Source organism: Mycetomoellerius zeteki, unplaced genomic scaffold (genome assembly GCF_001594055.1).
Source record: "Mycetomoellerius zeteki isolate Tzet28-1 unplaced genomic scaffold, Tzet1.0 scaffold174, whole genome shotgun sequence".
Classification (NCBI taxonomy): domain Eukaryota; kingdom Metazoa; phylum Arthropoda; class Insecta; order Hymenoptera; family Formicidae; genus Mycetomoellerius; species Mycetomoellerius zeteki.
The window spans coordinates 1,984,238-2,008,190 of record NW_017256696.1 but is presented as its reverse complement, the minus strand read 5'-3'; the positions used below and the strand labels follow the sequence as shown (position 1 = coordinate 2,008,190).

The following is a 23,953-nucleotide window of genomic DNA, read 5'->3' as shown; positions in this document are numbered from 1 at the left end:
ATTAATTCGTTATACCTTTATTATTGATGAGTCTTCACTTGTTTTTACGTTTTTTTTAGATAATATTGAATAAGCTTCTTTAAAATTGCTGTATGTATTAAAACTATGATGCATTCTGTAAAAAAAAAGAATTATGTATACTTGTTATCTAAGACTGGAGAAGAGAAAAAAATAAGGATTTCACTTACTCTTTAAAAGCCTCGTTTATTGCTGAAATTTGAGATTTATGACAAACAATGATAGTCTTACATGCTTCCGGATCGAATAATGGTGTAATATATTTAACTGTTACGCGGCTCATATCTTCCTTGGTAACAGCGGGAATATCTCGCATTAGTGGAATACAGTAATCAAGCGGCAAACCGCGACAACATCTTAATGATTCATTCGCTCTATTGCCTAAGGCATTCTTCATTCTCATAAGCTGGAAGATCGTAAGTGATTTGGCTGATTCACAAAAGATGTCGGTCCACTGCCCAGACATACGATTTTCCTATAAGAAATTCGTGATGCAAAAGATTCTCTTTCTTATACATATATACTTTTACTTTCTTTTATGATTATAACATGTTAAATGTTTTATCCAATGTTTACATATTTGTTTCTTATATGAATAATCTATTATTGTTCGTACCGTATTTTTTTTAGCTTTAGTGTACGCGCCTATCAGGTCTGTAGCATCATTAATAGCTAAGTACAAAAGCCCTTCGTGCAGTGATATAAAAAATTCGTAATCGCGCGCACGTTCAGAATGTCGAATTAATAACGACAAAGGTCCCTGAAATAATAATAAGAGTTCTTATATGTTTGAAATGACCAACTTGCGTTTTCATTTTTGACAAATATCATAGCGCTTACATCCATTTGATCAAGATACATCAAACAAATGAGCAAAGCTGGCAGATCGGGGCTCCGATAATCATTTATGCACGGATGAGCTTGTAGGAAGAATGCATTCGTTTCGTTTTCCAATCCAACGATACATCTAGCACCATGATTCGTGGAAGTCAATAGTGTCCAATCATTAGTCATGTTCACCCTAAAAATATATTACTATTAATATATATTGCATAATTTTCAATGATTTCTATCTTAAAGCAAAGTTGTGCATCAATTAAGTTCGTATTACAGTTAAATGTACAAACAAATTAAATAAGTTACTGTTTAAAAAAACTTGTTTGTTGAGAAAGATCATCTCTAAAAAAAGATATTTTAAATTTATTATTATATATATTTCATGAAAAGAAGAAACCTTTGTTATAATTCAATACTGTACATGTTTTTAAAATCGTTACTGATTAATGATTCACTTTGCTTTTTACTATAAATTATTATCCCTTTTTTTTCGTTAAATATGATAACTATATTTACTTATTGTTAGTCTTCCCTTCTGCAACTGTTACATCAGAAAAGAACGTTTCCCATGGGGCATACACATTTGGAACTGTATGTATTAATCTCATGATGTTAACAGTCATATATAAAATCATATTTTCTGGTAACGTCAAAATTTTTCTGCTTGACTCGATATTTGCCATGACTTCCTTCTGATCTACGTCATTATCCAGACGTTTCAGAATATCAGTGAGAAACTCTTCTTGTTGCAATAAACTGAACATGTAAGGATTGCTGTCTATAAATATTTTTAAAAATTCATATTATATATTTTTTTATTTAGTATATCATACTGTTTCTATTTCCACGATATTATTGATTAAAAAAATTTTTAGAAATGAGATTTTACCTTCATTGTACAGCGTCATTTTCATTAAATCATCCACAACTCTTTCTCCTTCTGTCTTCAATTGAGCAATATCATTTAGTTTTTTTGTTGCTACTTCTTTTAATCTGTCGACTGTTAACACAGTGTCATATAAAAACTCTTTAATCCATTTTACACCTTTTTCATACTTTTCGTATTCAAACTATATTAACAAAGATATATAACAATTACAAATTGTTTCAAATAGTTCTAATTCTCTTATAAAAGATGAAATTATAATAAATTATTTGTTACACACATAATGGATACATACTTGAAGCATCAAATAAACACTAGAAGATTTATATGAGAATGCCATAGGCTTTTGAAGACTAATTCGAGTAGTAGCTAGTGCAGTATCTGCTTTTAATTCGTCTATTACTTCCTCATAAGGAATCAATTGATTATCTCTTTTCACCGGAGATTCCATAATGAGTTCTAGCAATAGTGGAATATATTTTTTATATACATTACTAATGGAAGTAGTATCCATGATGACAAATATCTAGATTTAAATAAAGACTACAATTAATTATATCGTATTTGATAATCGATGTACGCTTAATATGAATATATAATATCCTAATATCTCTGTAAATAGAAAAAAAATATTTCTATGAATTAATTTTCAATAAAATTATACAATAAGAGAACAAGATACTCACATAAATGAAGATTGTATCGGCATTCTCTAGATAAGTAAATAATGGTAATAATTTGACATCTAATTCAGGATGCTGCTCTGAAGTATCCGTACTGTAATTTTCAATGTGACGGAAGACAATGGAATCTATATCAGGTACAGGTATACTTTCTAACACTTCGTCGGGTATATGTGACTTAAGAAAAAAAATATCATCAATAACAAGAGGATTGCCAGTGGTAAACTTTGGATATAAAATACTTTAATTACACAAATATCTATCTTATTTTTAATTAAAACATTCACATACATTTTCGCTTATGGCTTGGGAAAGAAGTATATCGTTTCTCGCTAACCCAAGCATGCCGAATTCGCGCATCCGATCGATTTTTCTTTTTCTCTCCTCTCCCGAAAATATCTTTAACATTTCACGGCTGGGTGTGCCTTTCACAACAACCATTGGAGTCTCAACAAAATATTTTTTGTAAAGGTTGTACCAGTAACTTTTAGATTCATTTTCTAATATTTTAAGATAATGTATAATGTTCAACCTATGATTCAGCTGTTAATGAAAATGATGCAATCAATATTTCTGATAAAACGCAATTTACAAATAAATTATGCGTGTAACATACTTCTTTGAGTGCTTTTCCATATAACATATGTTTAAACAGTCCATTTGCGATTGTATTATGCGGATTATTTTCCAGGTCATTTAAAATTTTAATAATATATCTGCGAATTATAATCTTCATTCTTTTTAAATGTATACCAACGTCAGTTGTATGTTTAAGTACTTTCATCACAGACTCCTTGACTAGAGGAACTTTACTACCCGGCACATTCGGGAACATTAAACTTAAAGCTGAAGTCGAGAATTCATGGAAGTAATATTCATAAGAGATCTGTTCCTTGGCAAATTCTTTCTGCAATACACCTTCGGTTGTGTCAGTCAAATATTGCGAGATTAAGCAAAAGCCGAAATATTCATACAATTTGTTAATGGACGGTCCTTGCCAGGCTATACGAATATAAGCCCCAGTACACGAGTAGCACGGATATTGGAATTCCACATCTATGCTTTTTGTAAGCGGTTTAATTGGAGTCTGCCAGGGTCTTTTAAATTCACCTCTGTGTGTGTCTCCCTACAATTTTAAGACTCAAGATCGCAAACACAAAATAAAGATTACAATGTCAAAGTAATATATTATATTCAATCAGTAGTATATATATAATTACATATTTCTAATTTAATATTAATATACAATATAATTTTTAATAAAGTAATAATTCATAAGTTTTTTTCGTTTATTCTTTAGATGTTTATTTCTCTAATTTCTAAAATTAATAATTTAATCCTAATTATAATATTTAAATTAAAATAAAAATTTTTTAACTTACTTTTGATATTATTTTCTCTTCTAAAGGTAGTAACGTGTCTAAAACTTTAGTATGGTCTACTTGACCTACTATTAACACAGTTAAGTTTTCTGGTCTATAATATTCTTCGTGATACTGTCTAATATCTTCGAGAACAAGATATTCCGATATGTAATTCGATGTACCTACAAGTATACAATAATAAATAATACTTACAAACCCATTGCAATGAAAGTAATAAGCTGTAAACTGTAAAAATTAATTGACAAATTATAGTCGATTATTCTCCTCACATTTGAGCGATCAATTTCTTACGTCTTACAACTTACTACTTCCATTGTAGACGATTCTTAATTAGAGTAGAATTATGATTCGAAACCCTCTTGTCAATACCCGAGTACTCATTTTTATATGTTCTCATAAAAAATTTTTAATTTCTCAGCAAACTACTAATTTTAGCCCATTATCCAAATCCTCGTTATTAGGATTATTTTACATCGATTTACGCTTTGAGCTACAATTTTTTATAAAAATTATGCTTGTTATCGGAGGTCAAAGTTGACAACACGTTTGTTCAATACCTGGGATATCCGTTATTCGATACCGAGCTTATATACACAAGCATTCTCCACACAAATTTTCTTTCCGTTTTTGCTATTCACGTCATCGAAATACTTCGTGAATGTAGGAAATAATAAAAAAATGTCAATAATGAACATTAAATAAATACATAAACAATTAAAAAATAAAAAAATTTCAAGTTTTTATTCAACACATGCAGTACACTCAATACAGTGCGTTGTCGTTACCGTGTGTTCATTACATACGGGTTTTCTACATTTATCACATGCTTTTCGTGTTTTTCGACGCTTTTTGAACGCGCCTTTATTGCAAATATAGCACGAGCCCACAACAATTTTTCGCCCTGTTAAATCGTATTTTTGCACAGACGACATTAAAGTATTAGGTAACACTAAAGTACTGGTAACATTGTTTACTGGTCTACCAAATATGCTTTCAACAGCATTCTTTATCGAGAAATGTCTCATTATTTGAGGATTTTCCGATCGATCTTCAATTGAAGGCATGCATAATTCTTCACTGAGTTGACGCAAGAAATACCGGCGTTCATTCGCCTTTTTGTTTATCATTTTGTTATTTTCGTAGTATAGAATGTACGCTGCGAGACTCGCAACATCCACGATGTTATAAAAAAACGCAAGAGACCATCTTTGAGTTTGTCTCTTCGTCGTATATCTTTGGAGCATCTGATCCATCGTGTCGTCGCCGATTTTTGTTTTATTATAGTATTGAATTATTTCAGGTTTCTTTTTTTGAGTCGCGCTTACGTTCGTGTTTGCATGCATTGTGGATAAAAGTAGCATCACCTTGTTTTGTTCCGGGACGTATGAGCAGATCGTAACATTTTCGTGAAAACCAAAAAGAGACGAGTACATCTCATGAGATTCCGAAGCCGCCATTTCTGTTGGAATATATTTTTTGTTGCTTTTCAACGTTCCAACGATTGTCAAGTTCCAGGACATCAGAAATTTTGCCAAAGGTAGCGACGTAAAACAATCATCCATCGTAATATTTCTACCCGAATCTTTATACGGAAGAGCCAACTCTTTTATGGCTCGCTCGCTTTGATTCACTTCGCAACCCTGCGCAGGGTTTTCCGTACAAATGTGTCCCTGCAGTGGATACAAATTTTCAGCATCGCACATCCACCATACTTTTATCCCGCATTTTGCCGGTTTCGCTGGAATATATTGCGTAAATCCTGTTCTACCGCAATACGGAAAAAGCTGCTCGTAAATTGTTAGGCAGTCTGTTGGCCTGTACATTTCTACTAAATTGGAATTGAGCATCGTCCAAATATCGCGTATCGGAGCAACTTTATCCTCTTCAATGCGAGCTCTTCGAGTGTTTGCATCATCGAAACGGATGAATCGTAGGATATTCCAGAATCTATTGATGCCCATCGTCGCTCGGTACAGAGGATACGAAGAGGACCGCCACATGTCAATTGTATAGTCATAATTTGAATTATTTATTCCGGAGCTGATCAAAATCCCCAAAAATCCGTAAAATTCTCGATTCGTTATGTCTTTCCATGATAGCTGTTTTTTCGTCGGATTCGCTTCGTTGTACGCTCGATATACTTGAGATGCCTTCCTATTCGTGTGATGCACGATAATGTTCACCATTTCGCTGGTGAAAATTACTTTGAACGTGTCGACGATTGATAAAGTTTCTGTGTTCTTATGAGGACCACTTCTATGTCGAAGAATATTCCGAAACGAACGTTGAACTGTAGGTGTCCGAGTCCAGATGGTTTTGTCTTTGGCAACAAAATTTGCGGTTAATTTGAGTGATTGATGAACAGGTATCGCTTCATTCACTGTATTCGTTTCTTCATCACTCTCATTTTCGGACTTTATTATAAGTTCGTCTTTGATTTTCAATTGATTCTTCTGATCTTCCTCTGTTTCCTCGTAATCGGACATTTCGGAGCTCATTGCTTGCTTATTTGACACCGGAAACCACTCTTCATCGTCGCTATCCGATACGTAATTATTTTCGGCAGAATCAGACTCCTCACCTAATTGTTCTGTCAAATAACTACGCTTTTCTTCGGCCGTCAAACTGAAATTTTTATAATGTTATACAATAATAATGTTATACAAAAATCATACATATTCTAAAAATGTCTTTGAAATAAATTGAAAATTAAAATTAAAAGATAAACAGTAGAAGAGCAAAAAAAGATTTTGAACGAATTATTTTGTAATTATCTGTCACATTAAGAATGATAACAGGTCAAAACTGTTTGTGTTATTATTATTTTAGATTAAATTTAATTAATTAGCAACGAACATCCAGCTTGGCCCGTAGCCTTTTTATTGTTTATCTATTTTAATTTTAATTATTTGGACCTATTGGTTATCTATTTCCTCATTTTGAAATAATTAATTATAAATAAATATAGATAGATAATTATCTCGGAAATATTATCTCGAAATGAGAAATTTCGAGATGAAATTTCAAGATTCTGGTATCAAAATGCATCACTATATAGAAATAGATCATTAAAATGGCTCACCTTGCAAATTCACTTGCTGATAATTCCTCCATTTTTTCACTGATAAATAATAGATGAAAAATGGCAAGAGTCTCAAAAAAATAAACATCAAATACTAAACTTTGCACATCGAGATTTCATTTTGAATCTCATTGGAGACCATTGGAGACTGAAAGTTGAAACCACCCTACAGAATTCGTCTGTCAGCCGTTAGGACGCCTGAGGGGAATTCTATGTAGAAAACATTAGAAGGAGAAAATCCCTGTCCACTCGCCAGCTTACAGCTGTTGGGTATCCGGGGGGGAGAGGGGGGAGAACGCAGGTAGCTCTACACTGCCGTAACTAGCGATTTTGCATAGTGGGTACTCGGGTACCCCGGATATTGAACAAAATGGGGAAATTCGTGTATTTACAAGAGGATTAAACGTTTTTTATACCTTGAACAATTGAGCTATATCCACAATTTTCGGGATACATCGCTTTCATTAATTCAGTGTAAGTTACATATTCTCCATCTAATTCTTTAGTCCTGGTGTCAAAATAAAATGTACCTCCGTTGTCTCCATATTTAGTAATATGATGTACGTTTATAATATATGCTGCTTCCTATTGAAACATAAAAGTTTTAAACAAAAGTTAAAAACAAAAATTTTAAACATTTCTTCATATAATTTTTTGGCACTATATCTATCCATATATTAATACTAGATATGTTAATAACTTATCAGAATATTCAGAATGTAATGAATATATAGAATAACTCACATCTCTTTTATCTATTAAATTATAAATAAAATGTTTTACAAAAACAGAATATTTTGTAGTATATTGTATTATGTTAGATAACAAAGGCAACTTATAAAAATATTAAAATTTTTTTTACCGAAAGTGTAGGATAAAGAATATGATCAAGATATACAGGCAGTAGGGAGAAAAATCCTTCTGTCTCACTTGTTCTCATATTGTAACAAGTGTAATCTTGAAACGTATGAATCTCGGTGTCAAGTGAGTAACATTTGTGAGAGCAGCGGGTCAAAAGATTCTTATAAGGATAGTCTTCGCTACCCATCAATACAAGATGTGACACTGCTTCGGGAAGACCATCGTCTGTGAACACTTCGGTAGCTGAAAAAAAGAATTGGTATAAATATAAAGATGATTAAAAATACTTTGATGTCTCCTAACTTTTATTTCAATAATCTTTTTATTATTGAAATGAATAGGAATTAACTTTTTGTTTGATCTGTTAAGAAGAGACAGACATCTAGAGTTAAATTATTCTGAAAGATTTTTTTAGAATTACAATTTCAAAGCATAAGGGTGCTAACTTTACACACCCAATCTGTCATGTTATGTCAACATAGTTCTGCCATTAGAACGCAAGCTTACTGATGACACTGTGCCAATTTTGACAAACTTTGCTATACTTCTGCCAGCACTCTATCAATGGCATTGTATGTACATGTAGCAAATATTTTGTAGTCTATTGTCGAGCAGAATCTATTCTCGACAGACTTAGCTACCTAGGAGTCAAAGTGAAGGGGAGAACTCCATATATGTAATATTATCCTCTATTAACACGTATGTTCAAAAATTACCGATAGCGAAGTGGCAGCTGACAATCGGATCACTTACGTCCGCGATACAAATTGTCAGGCCGGTTTTCAGGGATTTGTACATAGCAAGTGGTATCTTGTCGTTGATCATCATCGAATACACCATCCTGAATACCCCGTTTGTTGGCGGATTCACGTCCGTGATCTCCGCGAGGCGGGGAGTGCGGAAACCCGGAACACCCGGATACACAAACCTCGCGAAGTTCATTCACAAATTCCAGTTCTGTTGTTCTGTACCGTATTATTGATCGATACTGCTTACTCTCAGATACCGTGCCAGAAATACCCTTCGTTAGTATGTTCCGAAATGTCAAGTGACACGATATTGAAAATATATAGTTTACGTCACGTTTGCTATAGATTTTCAGTACTATAGGTGCGTTCAGGAAGACGCTATTAGCGCTATTTGTGTCATTTTATCCTTGTTTTATGTTTAATAAACAACGAAGATAGAATGACAGAAATAGCGCTATTAGCGTCTCCCCGAACGCACCATATCAGTGCATTGCAGTGCATTTCCGGCCAATGGCTCTGGTCAGTCTGGTGGCTGTACGCTGTGCTCCGTTCAGATCGTTATTAGATTTTTGGACATAAACAGAAACGCTGTTTTAACAAACATGGCGAGGTATTCCAGTGACTCGGACTCGGACCACAGTAGCAGATATCGAAGGAAGCGAAATCGAAAGTCAAGGTAAAACACGAGAGTAATATCTGATTTTATTATTAATTTAAAGGTTAGGAGTTACAATTTTCAATTTGTATCACTGTTATTAAATTTAATTTTAATTTATGTTTTATTTATTAATTAAATATTAACATTATATTTCTACTAGAATGTGTTTAAATTAAAGTAAGATAAAAGTAAATTTACATTGGTATAGAAATGGATTTTATTGACAATATTATTATTCATGAAAATAAGTCTTGATATTACAATAATTTTTACAGATCTAGCAGCTCGGATAGCAGTGAATCCTCACCACATCGAAGGCGAGCCTCAAAACATTCTAAAACAAAGCGTAAACATCGATCGCACTCAAGAAGTAGAGGAAGAGATCGGAATTCAAAGAACCATAAAGGATCCAGGAGCAGTCATTCGAGAGACAGAGATAAAAGACGTTACCGTTCTAGCACAGGTAGATCATATTCTTCGGACCGTACAAGAAGAAAAGCTAGATCTACATCTAGAGAAAAGTCACGAAGTCCTTCCAGCAGTTCACAATCGAATCAACCAAAGGTTAATACAGAGAAAAGCCAAGTCTTAACGACAAAAGGTAGAAACATGTTAGCTTTTATGAATATTACGTTTAAATATTTTAATGATATTTTATACCAAGAGATGCAAATTGTATATTGCTTTTCAGATGATTTTCCTATTGAACCACGTTTCAAAGATAGTGTACTCGAAGAAATAAACGCTGAAGGTTTCACTCCTAAGCAGTTCACTTCGTCTGCTACCAAGGAGAGTAAATTTAAAAATATCGTAATAGACATTAGTTCAGATACCATACAAGTTCCACTAGTATCTAACGTTGCCAGTGGCCCAGAAAGCATATTTCATACATCAGTAAGTTTTAGTTGTCTTTGTATTTCCTGATGTACTCGTACATAGATAACATTTGTTCTTTCTTCTCAGATTATGATGGATCAAGAAGCAAGATTCGACAAATGGGTGAAAAAACTCTACACTCTTAGACAGAAAGCTATAGCTGACTTGACACATACAAATATTACGTAATCTAAGATTTAAATAAAAATTTAGGCTAGCATTTTTTAATACATATGAAAATATATCTTGCATGCAAAAAATATAAAAAATATATATACACTCGTTAACAAAATTATCGCATAGATAAAATGGTCCGCGAAAAATGGTCGCATTTAAAAGTTTTTTTTTTTTTCATTTTAAAGGATAAAGTTTATACTTTACGAGGCTTTCAATGGATTTTGAATCTATCCTTATCCCCTATCTGGCATCTTTTCAAAAATAATATTTTTTTTTTAAGAAATTTGCATAATTTGATGCACTCTACGGGGTGAAGTAAATTTTTTTCGTAAATGTCATGATAATCATTGTAAAGTATGGACTTTTCTCTTATAAATTAAAAAAAAAATTAAATTTTGTACGATTTTTTTTCAAGGAAATAGTGTATCAAACTTGCTTATGAATTTTATTCAATTACCGCCAGCATTAGCATTACCCGATGCGAACTACGGGGAGATTGCTGATCTGATATTGCGCGCGCGCGTGTGTGTGTGTGTGTGTGTGAGGAGGGTGAAAGTATATTTGCTCTTCAAAATTGTATATTTCCGCTTCGTCTTCGGATGAGCTCTTGTAAACATGCATGCATATTGATGCATGCTCTAGTAGAAGCCTGCGTAATTTCTCACCATATTCGATGCAATACCGCTTCCAGTTGCTGCAGATTTGTTGACGGTTCCTCTAATCTTCATAGTCTTCTTCCCATCATATCCCATATATATTCTATGCATTGTGAATACTGTTCAATTCAAAATTTTGAATAGAAAATGCAGTTTTTTCAATCCAATTGCATCCAATTGAATCTAATAGAATCCAATTGAATCCAATTAAAAAAATCCAAAAAAAGTATTCGCTATTTAAAATACGCATTCGGATAGAAAAAAATTTCAATCCATTTTAATCCATTCTCGTTTACAGGGATGAATGGGATATGATGAAAAGAAAACTACGAAAATTAGAGGAACAGCCAATAAATCTGCAGCAACTGGAAGCAGCATTGCGTCGAATATGATGGGAAATTCCTCAGACTTCAATTAGAGTTTGCATCAATATGCATGGATGTTTACAAGAGATCATCCGAAAACGAGGCGGAAATACACAATTTTAAAGAGCAAATACATCTCCACATATCTCCCCCCACACACACACGCGCGCAAAATTGGAGCCGTGTTCGTATATTACTGCCAGTTGTTAGTACAGTATAGTAACGGGAACCATAGACTTTCAGTACTGGCAGTCAACTGGCAATAATATACGAACATGGCCTGAGTCAGCAACCTTCCCATGGTGCGCATTAAGTAATGCTAATGCTGGCGATAATAGAATAAAATGCATAGGTAAGTTTGATACACTGTACCTCCTCGAAAAAAAATCGTACAAAGCTTAATTTTTTTTTAAGAGAAATTTTTTTTGTAAGAGAAAAGTCTACATTGTACAATGGTTATCATGATATTTACGAAAAAAATTTACTCTACCCTGTAGAGTGCGTCAAATTTCTGTGCAAATTTCTTAAAAAGAAAACACGTCCTTATTTATTAAAAGATACCAGGTAGACGTAAAGGTAAATTCAAAATCCATTGAAAGCTTCGTAAAATACAGATTTTACTCATGAAAATGAAAAAAAAAACTTTTAAATATTTATAATTTTTCGCGAAGTTACGCTTATTCGATTATATATATATATTGTAGGATATATATATTATATTTCAATATATATTAATAATTTGAATAATTTAAATATTTAAATAAAAAATTTTAGTAATAAGTCTTAAAAATTAAGATAATAAAATCCTTTTGTACATCTTGGCTTTAATAAAACTTTGATTAAAAAATCAGTAATTCAGATATTCGATACGCACTGATACTGACATTTATATGTATCATTTATTTTCTTGTCAGACTTTACAATTATTCGCGTACAATTTTATAAATTTGGTTTTTTATAACATCATAAAGCTAAGGAAACTTGTCAACTTATGGAGATAGAAATAGTGACTATAGGAACTTAAATACTATCACACGAAACGTGACAAAGAATCGTGTAACAATTCTATAATAAAGTTTAAATGCGTAGACAAAATTACGCATCATCGTGGAATTAAACAGAGGCTAATTGATATTAACAAGATATTCTGCATTTCCATCCCCACTCGGAAAATGGTGGAACTAACTAATACACTATTTATTGCCACCAGTGTTTAATCTACGTATCTACGGACATTTAAAACGGTGTTTATGTACGCACCGCATACTTATATATTTGCGTGTTTGTTTATTGGAGTTGATAATACAAGTAACAGTACATAACTAATACAGAATTATTATAAGTGTTCAGGCACTCGGTCCATAACATGATCTGTGCATACACTAATACATACATATTCCCTTTATTTCGGTTGATTTGTTTACAAAACGAATAAGTTCTTTTAATATAAGTTTAAAGAAAACAATTCTGCTAACCTGATATTCGAAACGAAATACACAATATTTTTAATTACATATTACATTTAATATCTACTTCTCAATAATTTATATAAAATCATTTTGCAATAAATATATCTTCGCTTTCTTAATTTTGGTAAATAATTATCATAACTATCCATCATACGAAACAGATTCTAAAATTTTTTTTTCTTTCTGATGCTACTAAAATCTTAGATCATTTTCTATTTGCATAGTATTTTCATTACAAAGTATCCTGAATTGAAAAACCTTAAAAAAAGTCACTTCACAAAAGTGTTAATATTAGAATATTTATAGCACACGATGTTATCTAAGACTAATGAATATCCGAGTACCTGGATACATTTGCCGACACTAAATGTTGTACGCGCGAATATATAAGAAAATGTTTAAAAAAACTAAAAATAATTTCTCTTTGTACGTGCGTGACAATGCACGAAAATAAACTAATGGCAAAATTGCATTCAGTCACGATTCTTATTTATTCCAGTTCTGGTTCTCAGTTTCAATTTTCATGATAAAATTGACAATGAACTGGTATACATAAAACGTATTCAAAATACGATACTGTATTACTAATACTTATTGAAGTATGTAACACGATTAGAAATGCAAAAGAGATACGCATGTCTTAAATGGAATGTTCAAATACATCAAGACTTTTTCTCTTGAACCGGTACTTTGTGTGTAACTTCTGTTTTTTTCCTCAATTGAAATTGTAAAAATATTTATATAGTTGCAGTAATCTTATAAATGTTTAACCTATTTTACATATTAATCACAATTGCAAACCCAATATTTCTCGAAACATATTAATTTTAAAAATTATTTTCAATTTTGCAATATTAATAATTCGTGTTTTTATACCTCGAGCTTACTGTGTTTACACAAGCATTATTCATAACGCGAGCGATAGATTTTCTAAATAGAATTCACAAATGAATATATCTATAGTTTTACTAATGATAACGTATCGTAAAACTGCATCGTAAGCGCAACCACTTAGTGCACGGCTATTCTACTGGTTTTATCGCTTTTTTCGCAGACATTCATAAATATAGTCAACAAGCTATGTGCCGAAATCCATAATAATAAACGTTTTACTACTATGGCATAACACTGCACTTGCTATCTGTTTAAATTGATTATCATACCACAAGAATATGGAAGAAATATTAATTTTCCTATAAGATCCAGCAGACAATATACCATCCTGCTAAAACTTCTTGCATTTTTTTAATAGTGATTCAGTCGTTCACATTTAGCCTCTTATGATATAAAGGAGTGTCTCATGATGTATTATATACTTCAAATCGATAATAACACATCGTGTACTAGCATTATATAATAGCCCTGTTCTTTTTAGCTGAACTTCTTGTACAGTTCATCTTTTCTTTTTTTTTCTGCAACGTGGAGAGAAAAGGTGAACCGCAAGAAGTTTAACTGAAAAAACAGACGTAAAGTTATCATTTAAAACTAATAAAAAATGGAATAACTAATAGAAATGGAAAGACTCACAAGAAGATCTCGATAAATATAGAAGTATACGTTTGAGTTTAGAAAAATGAGAGGATGAGAAATTAATTGATGCACAAATAAAATACAAAGTAATAATTCTAAATTCGACGGAATATTTACCTAAGCTTGCTCTGGACAGCTTATAATTTTTATACATTGATCTACTGGTGGTTTTAATATTCTAGAATAATTGAAAATTCCCACGATTTCTCCTCGATTTCTTAGTTTCATTCGAAGTCTTCTAAATTGACGATATCGACTTCCATAATATTATTGCCGGCAAACTGTCCGAATACTCCACTCTGTGATGCGCTGCGTTTTACAACTGAAATGTTTGAAAACACAATAATATATTATGAGAGATTTTATCTTCCCTGGAAGAAATTTCTCTTAACATTTTTATACAAATTAGAACACCTTTCAGAAAAAATATCTTAAACTTTTAGATTTTATAAAATTTTATCAGAATACGTATACAATAAAAAATTTCAGAAATTTTTTAGAAATTGTAAAATTATTTAGAAATTCGAAAAAATTCTGGAATTTACAAAAAATCCTGAAAAATTATATATGAAAAATTCTTAAAAAAATTTTCACCAGGGTTGTATGTATACAATTTGAAATTTGATAACTAACTACTAGAAGAATTCACTTTCTGCAGCATATAAGTAGGCAGGTCTTGGCATTCACGCGCTATATATGTTCCAACGATCGACATATCGGTAATTGGCGGTGTGACTACTCTCATAGTTTCTCGTACGACTGCAGTGTTTACTTCATAATAACCTGATATATAAAAATTGCAAATGCATCACAATTTAATAATAAAAAAATTATAATTATAATTCATAAATTCAAATTGAATCACAGACTTACCATTGTACATTTTTCTAAGGAGATCATACATATTACGAGGTGGCAATACGCGCTGACGATTCAGTGGCATGACAAAGCAACACTGACCGTCAATATCTATAATACCTGTCTTATTCTGTAAATAAACATGATATCGTAAGAAATATGTCCTGTGCGATACAAAAAAATCGGTTTATTATGACACAGGAATACGATAGGTATACATATATATATATATATATATATTCATAGTAGTTTTTTTATTTTAAAACCATCTTAAATAATATTTTAAGACGCTCTGTAATTGATTTATGACATCTTAAGACTATATTTAACATACTTAAAAATAAAAACCGATTATGAATATTGATCATTGACTCACAATGTTGAAATCATGTATGAAACGACCTTGTCGTCCACCACGGAAATCAGGCACATCAATCTTCTCGTAATGCTCATTTTCAAGATCAATCTCAAATCTCTCCTTGAAGAAATTATTGATATCATGATCTATGTGTCTTGCAATATCTAGAGCATCCTGCTCCATGGCTCTGGTGAGACTCTTGGTAAACAGATCGGAATCAGCCAAAAGTCCCTGATGAACTGCATTATTGCCATAGGATGCTTTGTTCGAGCTATCATATGGAATGCTGTACCAGCCAGTACTGAATCTGCGCATCTGAGTCCTCGCATACTGTTTGTAGATGTATAGCCCACCGATCATGCCAATAAGCAGTATGGATAATGCAAGAAGAAAGAGCAAAAATGTCGTCGCTATATGTATACGGTGGATGTTTGCTGTAGATATGAAACAACGGCTTCTGGGGATCGTATCTGTTCTTGGACGTGCTGCTTCAGGATCAGCTTTTGTACCATCCTATTAAAGAAGAATACCTGTATTTAATCTGTCTTTGGCATCTCTGAAAAAAATACCCGTAAAAGCCTCAAAAGTATTATAAGCAAGTAATTATTTGAATAACATATAATTACTTGATTAATCCTCAAAATTCAATTTAACTTGTAAAAACTACATGTAAAAAATGTTGAACAAAAATTTAATAATTTTAAGGATTAACTTTAAGACTCCATTTCCTACTACTTGACAAGATATATGATGAAAAACAATCAAATGTTTAAAATCAATAAAAGCTAAAGAGGATGTTTCATTTTTTTATAATCCCTTCTTATAGATGCTTCATTTCCTTGTCATTTAATATGTCATATCATCTTTATTGAGATATGTACTGCATCTGTCATGTTACAATATATAACAGTATATTTTGTTCATTAATTTACTTGATCTGGCTCTATCGTTGGTGGACACACACACACACACACACTGGCATGTGTGTGTACAATACATGTCAACACTATCGAATTCGTTACTGATAGCATAGAAACAAGTATATATAGATATAATATACTTTGGTATATAAATTGACAATTTGTAGAATACATACATATGTATATATTCGACAAGAATTATTACCAGATATACGTGATACATATACATGTACGTGTGTGTGCCAAGGGTTGCGTTAAGTGGCTTTGCTGCGCATAACGCGACCCTAACGCGGTCAATTATAAAAATAACGATGCTTTCCGATCACGACGGGGTCCTGAGGTGTCGAAGGAAATTAACGATCCGAGTGACGCGATCGGGCATTGCGAGCGAGGTGTGTATGTACATATATACTAACCGCCGCGTTTTCCTCCACAAACAATGGCTGCTCCATTTTGTCAGACGCCTTCTTCTCGGTGATCGCTTTCGTGATTACCGTCATTTTCGTAGTTTTTCTCACACTGCGGACGCTGACGAGAGGATGCGATGCGAATTGATGTTCCGACTCGCGTCAACTGTGATAACGGTTTATCGGTTGGTGATAGAGTTCCTCGAAATGGCTCGAGTGGGGAATCCGACCGAACGGACGTACACAACGCTGCAGTTAACTCGAAGCTCACGAAGCTTGGAATGAGCCACTCGGAGCGACTACGGCGGCGGCGCAGTGTTGGAAAATCGGAGTATCGGAGCCTCCGGAGGGATACGAATCTCTCGGAGGAGCGTTATACGCATGCGTAATTACGTCATCGACCACGTGACATTCTAATGATTCTTGGGACCTATATAAATTTATATAGAGTTCGTATTCACATTACTTTTAACGATAAATGCGCATATTTAGAATATATTAAATGCTATATTAATATATATATGTATAATCTATAATATTATACAGTATTACGCATACTTATATCGTATTATGAATTTCTACATATTTTGCTAAAAAGGAAATATAAGAATTATTATTTTCAGTTGACGTATTAAAGTATAGAGTACTTATTTCATAAATAAAACAGAATTCTACCAAATAAATAAGATAAAGCTATAGACATTTTATTTATAAAATTTTAAACATTTTTTAAATTTAATTTTAAATTTAATTAAATTTATAATACGAGATACGAATCTATATAGATTCAAACGTTCATATAATATACTCTCATTATTACTAATAAATAAAATCAATTTTTTTACTCTTCCTTACTTTTTTCATTTTTATTGACAAATTTCTTATTGTTATTTTTTTATTTTCTAGTCCTATTTCATGAGGGATCTAATATGATACCCCTTATCACAAAAAAATTTGTTAACAGCTGCTGGTATGTATATTTGCTTTATTGCGCAATGCGCATGTTCTAAGGTGCGTTTCTGTTTCGTACATGATGCGTATATTGTAGAAAGCCCAGGAGATTGAGATTGCATTGGAATTTGATCAATTCCATGAAGCAAAGTTTACTAAAATTAATATTATTGATTTCCTTTCCTTTGATTAAACTCCAATCCAGTCTCAAGACCACTTCGACCAACTCCGATTAACTTTAATCGACGGTTAGTCCGTGGAATCTGTCGTTGACAAATGCGATTGGTCAATTCCAATGGACTAATCGTTAAAGTTAATCGGAGTTGGTCGAAGTGGCTCTCAATCTGCATCTTGAAAATTACAAAAATGGTCAAATTACTAAGGCCGGAATCAAACTACGCATTGAATATTGAGATTGAAGATTGAAAGATTGAAATTTGACCAATCAAAACAATAGGAGCTAAAATTCCTTTGTCGCTGATCTCTATCGTATCCAATGTGCAATAGGCATTAAGGCCGGTATTTATAGTCAGTTCTTATTTTAAGATCATCTTAAATAATGTCTTTTGATGTTAATACGGCTTTCTAATTGGTTCATGAGTTATAGAATATAAAAATTTATAGTTCTATATCACGTATTTTGTTTTCGCGCCTACTTTTGACGTAGCGGATAACAATGAGTTCGATTTGAAAATCGAAGAAATCACGTCATTGGCTACTTTCAACAGAACACAACAATTTTGCAATTCCTTTATGATTGAGTACATCCAGAAACATAATCGCTCAGTGAACGATCGTGCTTCTGGATGCACCCATTGGCTGCGTTAAAAAAAAAACCAGTTTTGCAACTGTTGTAAAATTCTTGAATATGATTGGTTTATACATTTAGGCCGGTATTCATAGTCAGTTCTTATATTCAAGATCGTTTTAAGTTCAGCCTTGAGGTGTCATGAACCAATCAGAAAGCCGTATTAGCGTATTAAGACATTACTTAAGATGGTTTTGAAATAAGAACCGACTATGAATACCGGCCTTATAGATCCAGTGAGGAACTAAGGGCAAAACCAATCATCTTAAAGAATTTTACAAGAGTTGCAAAGCCGCTTTTTCTGTTTAACGCAGCAATTGGCTATCATCGACCATTCCTTCTATTTAACTCCCGTATCGAATCTGACACAAGAGAGGAGTTGTAAGTTAAGGCCATCACACGTAAAAAAATTTTAGTTGTAATCGTAAGGCTGTAAGCAAATCAGCCAATCATAGTCGAGAGTTTTGAAACGCGAGATCGTAATTTTGATTGTGATTGGTTGATTTGCTTGCGACCTTATGATTACGACTAAAATTTTTGTACGTGTGATGGCCTTTATGCTTTTATAAAAATGGAATGCGGCTATACAAGGAAAGTCCTGAGATGAAATGTCTTGTCAATGAGAATCATCCAGATGTTCTTCACCTAATCCTACATCCCATCTCTATTAGAATTTTGCTAATTGTCTAATCGAAGAGTGCTTCAAAGCATTTGTAGCATCACATTTAATTCATCTTCAAATATCTTCAGTTTTGTTTTTTTGAAGTTATAATAATAAAAATGTTTTATCTTTTTGAAACATCAAAGACGATAAAAGTCTCAAGAAATAAACCCGACAGAATAAACAGTTATTTATGTTAAATTCAATTTTGACTTTGTAAAGTTATGATAATAAGAATGTTTTGTTGTCTTCCTGAAATGTCAAAGTAGCGAAGTAAATTTTTCAATAAGAGATCTCAATTTATTGAGCTCGTTGAAATAAATTAGTTTTGCATTTTATATACCTAACTTATTTGTACTTATTTGTATAATTAAAAGAATAAGAAAACTGTGCTAAGTATATATCTTTCATTATTAATATATTTTTCTAATTAAAAACAAAAGGTTTAAATTAATAATTTTAGACAGACAAGCATCATTTTTCCAGACTTTTTGTAATTTACTCATTAATATTTTAATTTGTGTATATGACAATATGTAACAAAAATTTATTATTTATTGTATGAATTTTATATTATTTTTAGGAAACCTTAGTTAAGTATTCGATGTAACTGCAAATTGCGAATTTTGAAGAAATAATTGCTGACAGTTTGGATAAACAAAAAGAAGATCTTTAGAATAAAAAATGAATTTTGAAAGTAAAATAGCGGATGATACTAGTAATTATTCTAAAGTAAAAACGTTTCCTAATACCAAAAATTCTGATAACGAGGAATTTAGGAAGGTGCAGTCAAATTCTTTAAAAGATCTAAATATCTCGAAAAATGGGAATAATTATAGTGTTACATCTGAGAGCAATGTCACTTCAAAAACTAGTCATATAGTCGAATTTAATAACAATATCGTTTGTGAAACTATTCAAAATGAACAAGCAAATAAACCTATAGAACTTTCTGCAAAGAATAAAATAACAACTAATAAATGTGATAAAACTAACTATATGTTAAAAGAAATATTCTATTCTACCAGTTTGAATTTGGTTGACTTATCAGAAGCTACTATCTCACAAGATAATAATTCATTTCTTTCTTGTACTGACGAAGCAAGCATATTGCACACAAATCAGGATAAAATCAAAAGAAGTATTTCGAAAAATCAAGTACAGACCAATAGTGATACATTAATAGAAAAATTAGACGATAGTTCGGATGAAGTTTCGAATAAGCGACAAAAATTAAATGAAAGTGAGTGCAATACCAGTGCAGGAAACTTAAATGACAATACAGTGACGTTTCAAAGAAATACATTAATAGCGGAGCAGCAAAATTGTCATTTGATAAATGAATCAGCTCAGAACGAATCATTGAATACAAATTTAGGAGCAGGATCAGAAATTGCTAATAATTACCAATCTAATTCATACGAACATGAAGGTATTTTTATATTTTTTCAAACATTTGCATTATTTGATAAGATGTAAAAGTTTGAATTTTTAATAGATGATTGGAATGAATGGAGAGTTACTAACGAGAATGAATGGGAGGAACAAGAGGGAGATGAAGATGAGAACAATAAAAAAGTAGCTAATTACCTAAAAATAAAAAAATTATTTCCTAATTGGCATATTGTACCGGAAGTGTTAAATCGCCAAATAGGTAGCAATCCATTATTTGAAAGACGATTCTATGGTTCTTTATATGCAGTAGAGCGGCTCCAACTTATGTATAAACTTAATGAAGAAGTATCGGTAAATTATTCGCCTTGTAAATGTTATACATTGAACTACCCAGATTTATACATTGTATTATAAAACCATTACTAACAATAAGCTATTCTTGTATCATTATTTAATGGTATGCATTGACATTTGATTTATGTTATTTATAGGACTGTGGAACAGCTATCTTAAATTTCAATCACAAAGGAAATTTATTATTGTGTTCCGTTTGTGATATAATTTCTATTTGGGTTAGGGAAAAAAAATTGCTGCTTTACAAATGATGATAGCATCTCTATATTATACGTATGTATTTATAATTAATTAAAGCATCGCGATTAGAGTGTTGTATAATTATAATTATTTGAATGTAATTATATTAAAAGAACATGTTTATTAATCTTTTTCTAGGATACATTCTAAAATGTCCTCTCCGAGGAATATTTTATTCGAAATATATAATGTACGTAACCCAGGTAGCAACACACGTCATTTTGACGTCATTTTGACGTCAAAGGCCGTCATTTTGACGTCAAAAGACATTATTTTGACGTTAGCTTGCTACCAGGGAATACATCAAGGACGTTTTGGAATGTAATCTTAACCAGTTTTCCTAATTTTTAATTGTATGAGTTTAGGCCATGTGGCTGCCGTTAGAACATTTTATAGCTATTTCTGGTGAAGATGGTTGGGTACGTTTGTTAGATATTGAAAGTAGCTCATCGAAGAAATTGGCGATGCACGATGGAAGGTCGTACAAATTGGCTGTGCATCCTGAAATACCTCATGTAATCTTTTCTGCTGGAACTGACTCAAAAGTATTATCCATAGATATCCGGGAGAGGGAACCAACAGAGTGAGTAATCGCAATTAAAAAGTTCAAATATATATTTATATTTTTTTATGTGCTTTATGTTTACCTTATATGGCATATCTACCCCCCCCCCCCAGATATTAATTTTTTATATCAGGAGTTCAGTTATGATTGATACCTAAGATTATTGGATTTCAATAACTGCTGAAATGATCATTAAGTTACAAGTATAAGTAGGCTCAATCAATACATATGTATCTTGGGTTTCAATTATATGATAAAAATGTTTTTTTTTACTTTTTTCCTTATTATAATTATACTCTCTTATAATACATCCTCTATAACATATATAATTTTTTTATCCATATAGGTTACTTGCAGTAAATGAAAGTTCATTAAATGATATGTTATTATACAGTATACATTCTAATCCTTCAAATAGTAATGAATTTTGCATCGCCGGTCAGTCCTGCTGTGTAATGATATACGATCGGCGAAAAGTTTCAAAGCCGCTTTATAAACTATGGCCTAATTATTTTGTACGTCTTGTATTAATTGTATTACTAAAAAAAGTTTACTATCAAAACAACAGAATAATATAATGTGTTATTACATATGTTTAATTACATATATAATTTAAATGTTTTAGGACAATGATAGAAATGTATTTGTAATATCTGCTATGTATAATCATAACGGAACAGAAATTCTCGCTTCGTATAACAACAAAAACTTATTCCTATTTAATAAATTAACAACGTTGTCAGGTGGAGATTACGGCCATATGTATCAGAATTATATGAATTATAATAGATCACAATGTAGGTTATACATGAAATGCAATTACATTATTTTACATTATTCATGACTCTATATAAATCTTTTTAATTCTTAAACGTTTCTTTATACGCGTTTATAGAAAACAGAAAAAAATTATGCTATAATATGCAAAAACCGCATTCGGTGATACACTTTTTAATTAATTTTCGCGCGCGTGTGTGTGATGTGTGTGTGTGTTGTTAAGAGATTTCTTTATAAAAATCTTTCTATAGAGATGTCTCTTTTAGAATTTGCTAGTTTAGTTGAGAGAAAGCGATGCTTTAAATAATTCCGATCTATTAATATTTAGTTAATTACTCATGCCTTGTATTGGTTGATTACAGTATTAGGAAGTAATTTTTTCGGACCTAAAAGCGAATATGTTATATCTGGATCCGCTAATAATATATTTATTTGGGAAAAAAATTCGGAATCTATCGTACAATGTATGGCAGGAGATAAAGAATCCGTAAGTTTTTCTATATTTCATAAATTTGATATAAATAAATTGTTCTTATTTGCCGTATGAACGAAAAAATATTGACTTTTTAAAATTTAATTTATAGGTAAGTTGCTTAGAGAGTCATCCGCATATTCCCATTCTTGCGACAAGCGGATGTGATGACAACATTAAACTATGGGTGCCTTCGAAAGGAGAACTTTCGATAATGCAATCATCCGGGAATGTACGTATGTAAAAATTATCTCTTTGTAATCTCTTCTATTTTTCTTATTATCTTAAGGACATGTCATTTAAGAACAATTTTTGGTATCACATTCTTCTTGATAAAAGCAGTACAGTAGAATACAGACTAATCGCATTGATGAATGTGTGATTCATGCGCGTTTCCTTTTATTCACAAGTATATCAAGTCCCACAAGAGAAATAGGGAGAAAAATAACAATTTCTTCCTCTAATTATTTGACTGAGCTCTATAAAGACATTATCTGTCATAGAGAGAAAGGGAGAGAGAAAGAGAGAGAAAGAGAGAGGGGAGAGAGATTAAATTGACTATACACACACTATCGTGTTTCTTCTAGCTTTTCTGTATAGATCCAAGTATACCATCACGTTCCGAACTTGCAATTCAAAATCGAGATGAAGATAATATTAACGACGACAACGATGATGATAATAGTATTTTCAACAGCTCCTGGCCGGACAGCTCTATAGAGGATACTGTATCCGAAAATGGCGACGTTGAAAGAACGCATTGTCTTGCATCTTAAAATTATTACTTAATTAATGCAATTTAATATTGCGATGAGAGTTATACATATAACGTATGAAGCATATCTTTTTATATTAAAAACGAAAAACGGCAAATATAAATGCAGACTCAGAAAAAAATGTTTTATATATAATTATATAAAATTATATAAAAATATATATAATTTTATATAATTGT

The 23,953-nt window shown here is 31.8% G+C and overlaps 4 protein-coding genes across 4 annotated transcripts; 2 read left to right on the top strand and 2 right to left on the bottom strand.

Moving 5' to 3' along the window:
* Positions 1–9: 9 nt before the first annotated feature.
* On the bottom strand, positions 10–8,773 carry LOC108721465 (uncharacterized protein C05D11.1). The gene is made up of 14 exons (XM_018446016.1): positions 8,469–8,773; positions 7,754–7,995; positions 7,308–7,476; positions 3,807–3,970; positions 3,041–3,550; positions 2,716–2,967; positions 2,428–2,601; positions 2,037–2,267; positions 1,745–1,925; positions 1,372–1,633; positions 859–1,039; positions 635–778; positions 189–493; positions 10–115 (listed from the first exon to the last, which is right to left on the bottom strand). The coding sequence occupies exons 1-14, from the start codon at positions 8,692–8,694 to the stop codon at positions 10–12; spliced, it is 3,147 nt and encodes a 1,048-aa protein (XP_018301518.1). The 5' UTR covers positions 8,695–8,773.
* Positions 8,774–8,944: 171 nt separating this feature from the next.
* Positions 8,945–11,786, top strand: LOC108721590 (micronuclear linker histone polyprotein). The gene is made up of 5 exons (XM_018446211.1): positions 8,945–9,177; positions 9,435–9,760; positions 9,851–10,053; positions 10,123–10,220; positions 11,167–11,786. Exons 1-5 carry the CDS (start codon positions 9,104–9,106, stop codon positions 11,258–11,260), a joined length of 795 nt encoding a protein of 264 aa, XP_018301713.1. The 5' UTR covers positions 8,945–9,103; the 3' UTR covers positions 11,261–11,786.
* Positions 11,787–14,105: 2,319 nt separating this feature from the next.
* Positions 14,106–16,868, bottom strand: LOC108721589 (integral membrane protein 2C). The gene is made up of 5 exons (XM_018446210.1): positions 16,785–16,868; positions 15,467–15,961; positions 15,106–15,220; positions 14,866–15,015; positions 14,106–14,554 (listed from the first exon to the last, which is right to left on the bottom strand). The coding sequence occupies exons 1-5, from the start codon at positions 16,866–16,868 to the stop codon at positions 14,457–14,459; spliced, it is 942 nt and encodes a 313-aa protein (XP_018301712.1). The 3' UTR covers positions 14,106–14,456.
* Positions 16,869–19,879: 3,011 nt separating this feature from the next.
* Positions 19,880–23,774, top strand: LOC108721464 (DDB1- and CUL4-associated factor 8). The gene is given in 10 exon segments (XM_018446015.1): positions 19,880–20,627; positions 20,694–20,957; positions 21,095–21,161; positions 21,163–21,217; positions 21,550–21,767; positions 22,096–22,264; positions 22,375–22,546; positions 22,889–23,013; positions 23,111–23,230; positions 23,586–23,774. Coding segments are annotated over 10 exon segments (2,127 nt in total).
* The last annotated feature ends 179 nt before the right edge of the window (positions 23,775–23,953 follow it).